The sequence below is a fragment of the Euprymna scolopes genome, chromosome 3 (assembly GCF_053919585.1).
Source record: "Euprymna scolopes isolate OS-2025 chromosome 3, ASM5391958v1, whole genome shotgun sequence".
Taxonomy (NCBI): Eukaryota; Metazoa; Mollusca; class Cephalopoda; order Sepiida; family Sepiolidae; genus Euprymna; species Euprymna scolopes.
The window spans coordinates 150,813,826-150,826,498 of record NC_136484.1 but is presented as its reverse complement, the minus strand read 5'-3'; the positions used below and the strand labels follow the sequence as shown (position 1 = coordinate 150,826,498).

The 12,673-nt window shown below is 31.5% G+C and overlaps 1 protein-coding gene across 4 annotated transcripts in view; it reads right to left on the bottom strand.

Annotated features, from left to right (window-relative positions):
• Positions 1-12,673, bottom strand: part of LOC145259827 (putative protein phosphatase 2C T23F11.1) — a 338,384-nt gene that overhangs the window by 230,372 nt on the left and 95,339 nt on the right. The window contains exon 1 of one of the 4 annotated variants that reach the window (XM_080117672.1): positions 970-1,057. The exons of the other annotated variants lie outside the window; for them this stretch is intronic. Coding sequence (XP_079973798.1) covers positions 970-1,042 — 73 coding nt within the window. The 5' untranslated portion in view covers positions 1,043-1,057. Of the gene's footprint in view, positions 1-969; positions 1,058-12,673 lie in introns of those variants that run through there. 4 annotated transcript variants of the gene reach the window in all.

Here is a 12,673-nt window from a genome sequence, read left to right as displayed (position 1 = left end):
AATCCTTGAACTCGATCTGCTTTTATTTCAAATATGTGTGGAGCCCCTCCCTTCGACAGTTTTTTTATTTTAAATAAAAGCAGATTGTTATTCATACCAGCACCCTCACCCCAAAAAATGCTATTAAACTGCAAGTGAATACAAGTGATCCTAGTGAATTTAAATTACCTAATTTGAAGTTATTGCCTACCATGTAATGTCTAGTCCTCTTAAATCAAAGACATTTGCTGTACATCCTTTTTTTATGCAGCCTTGCATTTCCCATGGTCAATTGTTTGTTGGTTATTTTTAGAAATGGAAATAGCAGTAGCCACTTTATTGTAGCTCTAAATAGAACAAAAAAAGATTTATCTTGTAACACAGCAAAAATCTGCATCAAATACATTAGATTTCTAAATTTAATTAGGTTCTTACTTGTCTCCCCATGAGAGCAAAGTTGAATACAAAATCGGTTTCATCTCCATATATAATAAAATGACTGCAGAAATTCCCCTCTGGACCAAAGTATCGTAGGTTTGCAACAGCAGATACCACATTCAAATTCAATACCTCTAGGTTAATAGCCACTATCTTATGTAGCTTTCGAACACCATTCAGTCGTGATAATAAAATACTACCTTACATCCAGGAGGAAGTCTACAAGTTCCACAGATTGTACGCTTACACTACCCCATAACTGAACTAATATATATATATATGTATATATATATATATATATATATATTTCATGTTGTAGAATGAGAAAATAAAGTCTCCCTCAGAAAATTCCATTGCCTCTGATTGCTTGCCCACTAATTCTCTTATTCCAGAATTAGATCATCATAAACGAACATTTCAGAAAAATTACAATAAGGCATCGCTCTGTAAAGGAGGCAACAGTGCTAAAACAAAACAAATACAAACATAATCACTCAATACTGCTGTGACGCCAGATATAATGACATAAGCAGGAGTATAAATATAACTCACTGAGGGAAGTTCGGGACTCTTCAGCAAACAGCAAACCTAATGATGTGGAAGAGTAAAAAATAAATAAATACATTTAAAAAACAGGAAAAGTATTCCAAGTCAACAGCATCGAGTCACTAAACTCCAAACAATGAAACCCCCCCCCTCAAAAACAGAAAAAAGGATAAGTACTCGAAGTCAATAGCAATGAGTCACTTACCCACCTACCCACCCAAAAAAGTGCTCAAAGTCAACAGCAATGCAACACAAATTTTAAAAGTCAAAAATAACAAAAGAATAATTATTTCAGAAGATGGCTTTTTCTATGCCAACAATAGAACCCCTAGACTGGGAAGACTCCAACTAGGAGTAAGCATAGAGAGAATGGAGTAAATACATCGAACACATGAATTTACAGCATTTGAAATAACAGATGATAAACAACGACTATCACTCTTTCGATTTTACGGGGGAAAGAAACTAAAAGATATCATCCAAACCTTAACACCGGAGATACCACCAGGCCAGGTAGAGCCTACATACAAAACAACAAAGATAGACCAGACGACTATTTTATACAGAAAACAAATTAGGTTTTCCAGTGTCATAAATTCTGGATGCTTAGTCAAGAAAACGGAGAGTCAACACGCAACTACGTCACCCATTTTTGCATACAAGGAGCAAAATACAACTTTGGCGAATACAACCTGGACAAAGCTATAGTGGACTAGTTAATAGAAAAATGCACCTCCAGCAAATTATGTTGTGCATATTTGAAAGAAAAAGATTTAACTATAGAGGAAGCACTTCGAAGAGCATTTATATTTGAGTCCACTGAAACACAAGCTGAGCATAAAGAAGGGAATGAGTGGGAGCAGTCAGCTATCCATCAAATTAAAATTAACTACAAACAACAACTTAACAGTGGGTATAGGAAACCATCCAGGGGCAACAGCAGTGTTTTAAAACCACTTACAAAATGCTACAATTGTAACGGCTCAGACCACATACAGTCAAACAAAATGCTCAGTGTTTGGGAAGAAATATAATTACTGTGGAGTAATGAATCACTTTGAAAAAACATGCTTGAAGAAAAAACAACAGTAAAGGAAAAGCAAACATGTCAGACAAACACAATTATGTCCAACCTGTATCAACGAAACCGAAATCGGACAGCCAGGCATGGGTTTTTCAGGTAGGACCTATTAGTTCAGCAGAGAACAATATCCTCCACATCGACGATGAACCAAATCAGAATATTGATAGATTCTGGAGCAGGCAACCTCATCAACAGCTAAACATTTAAAGGAATCCTTAAATTATAGCCAAAATTAACATTAAAAGAAACAAGTTGTACACCAAAAGCCTATGGAAATATTCCAATGCCACTAAAGGGAGAATTTTTTTTGCAACACTAACAAATGGTCCCAAAAGAATATCTGTTACAAAATATGTTACAAAGGCATACCAAAGTAGTAACACATTAAGTAAATGGGTCAGCATCGAACTAGGGTTTATTACCAGACATTTTTTTTTTTAATTAAATTTTTTTTTTTTAAATCCCAAAATCAGGAAAAGAAATTCTCGAGCAACACCTACGCTCACTAGAAAGATTAGGAAGGATGAAAAACTTCCAACTTCAAATTAAAACAGATGATAACATTACACCGATAGTACAACCATCAAGACGGACACCATTTCATATCCAACAAGCAGTAGAGGGAAAAAAAAATCAGTGAAATGTTAGAGAATGATATCATTGAACGAGTGGAAGGACCCACTCCGTGGGTCTCACCATTAGTAGCAGTGCCAAAACCAAACAGAGAAATTAGAATATGTGCTGACCTACACTTAGCATACAAAGCAGTGTGACACACTCGCTATCAAATACCAACAGTTGAACAGCTATTGAGTGAAATCGGCAACACAAACTTTTTCAAAAATCAATCTGAACTTCTATCACCGAATAGAACTGAATCCGGAGTCTAAGGACATCACTACCTTTTCATGCAAGTCTGGGATCTACAGGCCAAGGTGCTGGTTATGCAGCCAAAGAAGGACAGCGATTGCTTCAACAAATCCTCCAGAAAATCCCAAACTGCTGTAATGGGGCTGACGACATTCTAACTTGAGGCAAAAATACGAACATAACAAAACCTTAGATATGGTGTTGCAGACACTGAGAGAAAACAACCTTACAATCGCACAGCACAAGAGCATGTTCCATAGTGAAGAAATAGAGTTCTATGGGTTTATCATGTCCAACACACGGAATAGACCAACTGACTCTAAAATAAAAGCAATAAAAAAAATTTTTAAATCTGAAAATGTCCAGGATATACGCAGCTTCTTGGATCTAATAAATTACCTTGGAAAGTTTATTCCTCAACTGGCTACACTGAGTGAATAATAAAAAAAGGTCGACATGGGCGAAACACTGGCGATGGACGAAGGAAAAAGAATTTTGCTTTAAGCTGAAGAATACAATAATCCAAAGCATAGCATAATTTTGTGAATACTTCTGGTCCATCATTATGTTGCCAAATGAAGATATGAAGTCTCATAATAAAATAATGTTCTTGTTGACTTATTTTGTTCATAAAAATTTCAACTGCTTTTAACAAAAAGCACCCAAATCAGCCATCATTAGTAAAAACACAAAGCAAAAACAGCAATCATTAATATTCAAAATGTACCTACAAAGATTTTTTTCCTTGTTCAACAAGTCCTTAAACATATGAAATTTGATTGGAACGGTTAGGTGATTGGTTATTTTATAGTATATCAAGCATTTTTTAGTTTATTTAATGCCAAATTCAGTCATTTTGGAAAAGGTGTCCATGCTTCAAGAGGTGTTTGACTTGATTGTTTAGTAGAGGAAAATCATTGTTTTTGACTTAGCATAACATGATTGAGTTTTGCAAACGGACAGAAAAAAAACATCAATGTTTGGTGCATTTTCAGGCAGAAAGCCAGTATCTTCAGGCAGCCTGATCTGTTAGCACCAAATTTCCTAACAAGGAATCCAAAGCTGCTTTATGCCAAGTTAACCTGGAAGCAATGGTAACCAAGGGACAATTGCATATTCCCTACAATGAACCATCATCACTGGATGTCTTGTTCCAAGATTGATTGGAATGGTCCTACCCTTCTAACTAAATTTCAATCATTTTAACATTCTCTAATAGGGACTAAACATCATAAAATCAAAATTTTAAGCTTATAACTTTGTTTGCAGAGACTTATTTATAACTGTCTAACATGTTTTTAGTTGCTTTGAAGTATTTATAAGTTAGATTATTTTGCAGTTATTATAAGCTTCAAGGGTGTTTCCACACCATAAACCTGTCCAGAGACGAGTATTTCATCTAGTAGTGAAAATATACACGATTGAAATGAATATAGGTTAAATATATATATATGAATAAATACAGCAGAGAGCATTTCTTGTGGAAATTATTCCAGACATTAGTTTAAGATAACAAAGGAATTTCAATGAAACAACACAATAAGGTTAGAATCGGGAATTATAGAAACACAAGGCTTAGAAGTGCAAACTTAGAAACAGGACATGTTCCAAAAGGAAACAAGTAAATTCTAACCAGTTAAAAATATTTATTCAAAGGGCAGAAATTTCCAGCTAAGTTATACAAACTATGGGCCAGAAACCACAAATAAAAAAATTGGAGAGAAATGCTTCATATTCATAGTAGTTTGGTGTAATGTTTACAACTGCAGACTGGACTGTACCAGATTTGAGGGGTTTTTTTTAGAGTGACTGCATCGTTTTCGCTAATAACACACTTGGGAATATTATGAATTCATATAGTCTTCCTTAAGCTATAAATTAAACAGTAGGATAAACTTGGTTGTGTAACTTGTCTTAGAGATAAAATAATAAGTCTTTCTCTATCTCAGCACTGTTTCCAATCATAAAATTCTTATTACTGAATTTAAGAAAGGTACAGTTACAAACTGCACAACTCTTACTTCACTGTAGGCATTCTACTAGAGATATCTATAGTCTTAAAACTGAATAGAAGCCTTATGATATGTATATTCACTTCAAAAAGAAAAATACAATTTAATTTTTTATAAATTAGAAAGTTCTTAAATACTTCAATAAAATTGTATATCCATATTCAAACACTTGTCATAATGTTCTTTTTCAAAATACAAGTTCATTGCTAAAAAACTTAATTATTTGCTTAGTATTAGTAATACCAAACGACATACCATTTAGTGCTGGACAAGGCATATTTGGCTACTTAATCTGACAGTCAGTTTTTAAATCAGTAATTAATATATTTCTCCTACATCAATCAATATAAAACTTATATGACGAAATTCAAAATAAAATTTTCTTAAAAATGGTATTTTGTATATTCCAAGAAATTGAAATTTAATTCCATCTTTATAACAATGAAACAGACGCAAAGTTCTACGCATTGATGAAGTTTCATATTTTTTATGCAATACAAGAAAAGATATGTCTTTATCATGGAATTTGAGCAAAACCAGTTTCACTTTCCAAAAGTTAGAACATATTTAATTTACAGAAAAAATAACTCGACAGTATAGTATTAGTAATACCAAACGATGTAGCATTTAGTGCTGGACAAGGCACATTCTGCTACAGTCATAGTTTTTAAATCAGTAATTAATAGAGTTCTCCTATGTAACTCAATATAAGACTTATGACTGGATTCAGATTAAAATTTTCTTTAAAATGGTATTTTAATATTTTTGTTGTGATTTGTACATTCCAAAAAATTGCAATTTAATTCCACCTCTTAACAATGAAACATACTGTCATAGCATGCCTGGAATCGGTAGATAACTTTTTGGACGCACGCGTTTTAGGTTTGTTCATAAATACTCAACATGGAAGTTCTACCAGTAAATGATATTTCATATTTATAAAATAAGAGAAAAAAAATGTCTTTATAATGGAATTTGAACAAAATGTGCGATTTTCCAGTCAAAAGTTAGAACATCTTGAAGTTGAGGCTTTCTAGTACAAAAATAAATCAAAATAGAAACTTTGTTCAAACAGTATGTAATAGCTAATATATTTATTTCTTTTGTGATAAAATTTGAAAAGAATTGGTTAAGAACTTTTTATGTGTGCATCGATAGAAGTGATAGTGAGCGCCATTTGTTTAAGGTTATAGAATTGTAATCTGGAATAATGGATCCGTCCGATCTAAGCAAACAAGAATGGCTGGAATGTTTTTAGAGAGAATTTTTTTTTTTTTTGAATTGGCAAACAGGGAGTTAAAGGTTGTGCTATTAGTTTATGTATCAGTTACGGAGGGTGAGACCACAATATCTGTACCATGTGTATAATAACCTGCAGTTTTTACTGGGTTCAGTGGTAGGACTTTAGTAATGAAGAGAAGAAAAAAAAAATCAGGACTACTTCCTCTATAGTAAAATGCGATAGTGCTGCTGTAGCTGCTCGGATGTAATCTAGGATTTTATTTAAACACCTGTATGTGTCAGAAAAGTCATTATAAAGTTACATAAGATAGTGGCTAATAGGCTAGAAGTAATAAATTTGTATGTGGCATATGTTGTTGCAAACCTACGGTATTTTAGTCCAGAGGGGAATTTCTATAATCAAATTATTATATACAAGATTATTCAGAAAACATCAGTTACTGATTATAAAGAAAAAGAATATTTTAATAATGTTCTATTTTAGCGTCGGAAAATAGTTTTTAAAATAATATTTAATTCAAACAAAAAAATTGAATAAAAGAAAGTTTGGTGCTTATGCACTTCCATTACCATACTATTTTTTTTTAAACATATTTTTAAGTTAAATTCAAGTTTTACAATATTTTTTTTTATTATTAAATTGTTAGGTGAAAATCTCCATATATAATAAACTGACTGCAGAAAATTTCCTTTGAGCCAATGTAGAGTTGGTTTGCCACAACAGATGCGAGAAACAAATTCAGGCTAATAGCCACGACCTTATGTAGCTTTCGATTTTAAACACATTTAGTCATGATATTAAAATATTACATTCCATCTTAAGAGCAACACCATCACAATCGTAACATCTATAGAGGAAGAAGTCCCAATTTTTCTCTCTAAATATTTAATCCTACCACTGCTACCAGTTGTCACTGGAAAGAATTCTAGATCTTCAACAGATTCTGTTATTACACCGACTGTAACTAGCTCAAGAAAACAGACCTAACATAATATTTCCAATTTCCTATTCATAAATAATAAAGGGTCCCTTGCTAAATTCTGTCCATTCAAATTGGCTGAGCTCTGAAAATTCTCATATTCCAGAATGCAATTCTTTTTATGAATGAATGGTTACTAAAATTAAAACATGACGTCAATAATAGACATTTTATTTCGCTCGCCATCAAGTTCATTTAATGCTAAGGTCATTATAATCATGTGTGTGTGTGTGTGTGTGTGTGTGTGTGTACGATACATATCACTATTAGTTGATTTTCATCTGTTGGACTGCTGTTCGCTATTATTCTAAACACTGTAAAAAAGTTACTCTTGCCCACCTACCCTTCTCTCATTACCTCTCACTATTGGTGTTTGTGTCTATGTGTTCAGTTGAACATGCGTTTAAAATAACAAAAACGCCTTTGATTGCTAAAAAAAAAAAAAAAATGTTATCTACCTAATTGTCATTCTGCATTTACTTACATCTAATGAAAGATTCAACGAAAAATGATTTCGACTATATCTGTTTTGGTCACTTGACATGTGCCATAAACACAAGGAAAATAGCTAACATTTCTAATTTCTTCGACAACTATTTTCTTTCCTATTTTTCACTATTTACATAATTGCAACATAGTAATTCATTATATACTATTGGTTACACTTGAACATCATTTCGATTTCCAAATTTCACAATTACGAAGAACCAAAATGTTTACGAACATTCTCATTAATTATATTTGAATGCAATATTTTCTTCAAAAAAAAAAATATGTGCAAAAATAAGGATATTTCTTTATAAATCAAATAAAAACAGTTTGCCAAACTAATTCCTCTTTCTAATAACTTATCCTACAATATTTTTACATCAGTTTCTCATTTGTTTCCTCTGTGTGAATTATCATCGGTTTCCCACTTTGTTGGTTTAATCTCTGAACAGTTTTCTTTTTAATTTTTCTATCGATTTATTTATAAAACACTATACTTACACACAAAACTAAAATCGGCTAATATTTTTTAATTTACGAGATTCCCAGTGCATGCTCACATACATTTCCATAGTAAAATTAAACCCTATGTTTTCCCCTTTGTCAACATAAAGGAATAACGAGCAGCAAATGTGCATTGAACGATTTCAATGGATACACTAAAGATATTGCACTTCACAGTTCACTAGCGTTTACAATAATCATTAACAAATCTCAAAATATTGTGTAGCCACAAATATTGGGAACATAAACACAATAAACATACATTTTGTCTTTGTTTTCCAATTAAACAAACTGAGACACAACAACATGTGCTCGGGTACAGCTAATACAGAATAATTACAAAGCACTCCCCCATCTTAATTGCAGCACGGTAACATTAGTGCATAAGTACCGAAAGTTTATTTGCATAAAAATAAATGAAAAACGCATTTAAATGAGATGATGTTTAATACAACAAATAAGACGTCCTAAATGTTATCATTTTTATGCATATTTCTATTATATTCTGTTACTTAATAAATTTTTAAGTGAGGGGGGGGGTCTGTAACTCCGAAACAGAGTTCCCCAAACTTCTGAAACTCTTAGCATGGGGATAAAGTGTTTTGTAACTATTCTGTACTTTCACCTAACAATTTAATAAAAAAGGATATTGCAAAACTTAAATTTAACTTGAAAATAGTATTACATGTAATTTTGTTTTATTTTGTTAAAAAATTGTTTTTGTTTAATTTTAATTCAAACGACTTCACTTGACACCACTTTTCAAGTAAAAAATGCTTTTAAAAGGAGATAAAACATACATCACTTATCCAGTTAACTTAAGTAAAAGAATAACTTATCTTGCCTATGATAACATTTATTGGGTTTGTTTTACAATCCACATAGGTATGAAAAAGTGGTCACAAAACAAATGAGAAATAAATGTTACCAAAGGCAAGATAAGTTACTCTTCTATCTCCATCAATAAATTTTTAGTATTGTAAATATTCTATTTGAAAAACAAGTAGTGTTGAGCGTTACAAGAGAACAAAAATTGGTGCGATGTCTCTTGAAATTTTTGAGGACCTGACAATAACTTAAAAATAAAATATACAAAATAGTAATAGAAACCCACCCAATTATTGTTATGGTAACTTAAAGCCGTTAAAATGAAACTTAAGCATGCTAATTAGTTTAATGTACTTGAAAACAATTGTAATCTATGACAAATTTCCTTTCAATTGATATGCTACAAACCATATTTTGTTAATAATTTTTTTCAATTGTGTCGTGGTAGCCATCATGGATTTCCTGGCCCCCATCTTGAATTTTTCATGGTGTAATGATGAAAAATCATAATGTCCATCAGAATAATATTTCATATGATAAAGCCTTACCTCCCATGTTTTTAGCTATTTTATAATGTTTTCACTTAAAGTCGTTAAAATGAAACTTAATTATGCTAATTAGCATAACAATTAGTTTAATGTACTTGAAAATATAATTCTAATCAGTACAAAATTTTCTTTCATTTGATATACTGCAAGACATATTTTGTCAATTTCTTTCAATTGTGTCGTGGTGGCCATCTTGGATTTCCCGGTCGCCATCTTGGATTTTTCATGATGTGATAATGACAAATGATAATGTCCATCAGAATAATATTTCATATGATGATAAAGATTATCAATTTTAGCTGGTTCTATGATGTTTCTACTTCAAACCGTCAAAATGAAACAAATATACTAATTAGTATGCTAATTAGTCCATAAATTGCCAAGTGAGTGAGATGGTCATAAATACAGCCATCTGAACCTTCATAGTGTTATGACAATATGTTCAAAATTTCATCATAATATCTTAAGATCTGAAGATACATCTTTTAAAGATGGGTTAGTCTGTAAATTGTGCAAACTTATATGCATTTGAATAGGACTGACTTCAGACAAAATGTCCAGTGAACCATACATTTTTTTGATACTTTGAATGGTCATAACTTCAGTTCTAATGGGCTGATTTTAAAAAACTAAAGATAATATTTCTTTGTTTTTTATACTCTTTTCAATAATGCTTGATTTGAATTTATTCAATGTAAAGAAAAAATAGTGTGGTATTGCTATTAATATTTCTAGAAAGGTCTTGATTTTCCTCATACGGTAAAATGTCAATTTAACACTTCTATTACATAATATTCAGGACTTATGTATATAGTAACATTTTATTTAAATATAAAAGTGTCTGTTTTTATTTTTAATAAACAAGTTTATTTACTTCTTAATTTTAAAAAAATTACTATTTAAAAATTGCAGCAATGGTTGAGCAGATTAATTTTATTAAATATTCAATTAAATTAAATGAACTTGCTCGACAGTTACCATAATTTTAAAAAGCACTAAAATGTACAGCCTGAACAATATACATGTCTTGTTGATGTGAACATCCCCTTTATCATTTGTTCTTTACTGTCATTTGTAGGTTTCAACTATTTATTTAGTTTATGTTCTGCTGATTAAAGTCATTCCCATCAATCTGGTTGTTCGTCTTCACTTCCTCACAGCCATTTTTTTCAATTTGTCTTATTTTTGCACGAAGAGTTTTCGTAATCATAGTGCATTAATAGAGTACAAAGATTTTCCAGATATTTTCATTCCAGAAAAATATGAAGTAAACAAAAATATTTTGCAAGTAAAAATGATTTCAAGTTTATCAGTGTAAGCTTTAAAACAAACCTGCTTACACAAGCAGCATTCAATCTGAGAAGGTTGAACTAGTTTCTCCCAAAGGAGGAAGTTTCATGAGAATATCAAGTTCACAAGCGGCCACCAGTTGCATTTATATCCCGATCATGGGAGATGATAGTATTAGGTGTTTACCGTTTTCATAGGGATGTGCAAGCACCAATGTACAGCACCTAGTACTCCCAAGTGACCATCCATCTAGTACTGACTAGGCTCAACATTGCTTAACTTTGGTGATCTAACAAGAATCAGTGTGCCAATGTGATAATACCATAAGTATACTTAAGAAAAGTGAGGACACAATCTTCAGTCAACACAGAATTTTGTAAACACCGCTTTGTATTGTCATTAGTTTTGAATATAACACTCAGCATACATTGACTTGAGGGCGGCAACATGCACACATAGCAGAAAATTGATTTTTGTAATCAATCTTTCAAATCATCATTTCTCAAATAAATAACCTTTCAAGATGTATTCTGAGCTTCATTTCGATACCAATATTGTAATAATTGAGTAAGTGAGTCAATGTTGGGTTATAAAATTACGGTATGTATCTCAAAAGGAAATATTTTATTCGATTAGTGATGTATAGCGAAACCGGTCTTGACAAGCTTAAACAAGATCATATCAAGATGACCTTTTTGCAACAGGATTTGTACAAAAGATAAAATAAAAAAAATACTCAGCAGTAAAATCAAATCAATCTTCTATTTTACTGAATAAACTGCATGCGTAGGGATGGGGGGGGGGTATATGTGTGAAATTGAATTAGAAATCCAGACTGGGCTATAGGTTAACCACCACAAAATCAGTTCCAAGCAGATTTTGTAGTGGACAACCAAGACCCCAGACATTAGCAAGCATTGCACCTCCATTTCTTTCTTCGCTGCTGAAAACCATAATTTTTTTTTTTTTTTTTTTCCTCAGTTGGTTTGTAAAGATTACGTGGGCAAATTTGTGCTGCACCACAAAAATTGCGGAGAGCTAGATGAAGGTAATTTCAAACACATGGTCTAGAAAAAAGCCCAAAGACTCTGGATTTTGATATATGATGTATAATTTTTTCATAAAAATGTTTTTGTTATTCTAAGTCAATATGGAGCAATGATTTGTATTAAATATTTATGAAACATAATTGCTCAAAAGTTGATACACATTTGACAAACAAATATCCATGACAATTTATTTTTAATCATTTTAACTTCCATAAACAAACAGAAAAAATAAAAAAAAGGAATTAAAAAATATATAGATTTCTAAAATTTACATAAGGGTAGCCATGACTAATTTAAATAGTTGGGTTCTACAGCATGTCACTCCTTATTTTATGCTGAAAAGAGATGTTCTTATACAAATTGGTTTGAAGATTAATTTGCTTATTAAACATATTTTGCAACTAAGTAGTCTATAAATGATTGATTCTAAATGATTTCTAGTCAATATTATTATGATGACTGAGTTAATATCTATTAGCCATTGATTGTAATGTAAACAGAAAATAATTAAAGAGACATTTTGCCATTAAAATTTGTTTATTCGTGTTAAAAAAAAAACGAATTTTTGATGTACTTTCTTTTAAAACTTAACACCCAAGTACATAAGATTTTTGTACCATTTTCTTTTTCTTTCTACAAGCAGTTTCTAGTTTTAGAGTAAAACTGGGTGACAATTTTTCTAAGAAATCTCCTACTCCTAAGAAGCATGGATTAAGTCATTAATCTAAAAATCAATCATTTTCTATTATCATAAGTTATAATGGACAATATGCTTAAAACCGACCTAATTTCGTTTAACAACAGGAATTATAAC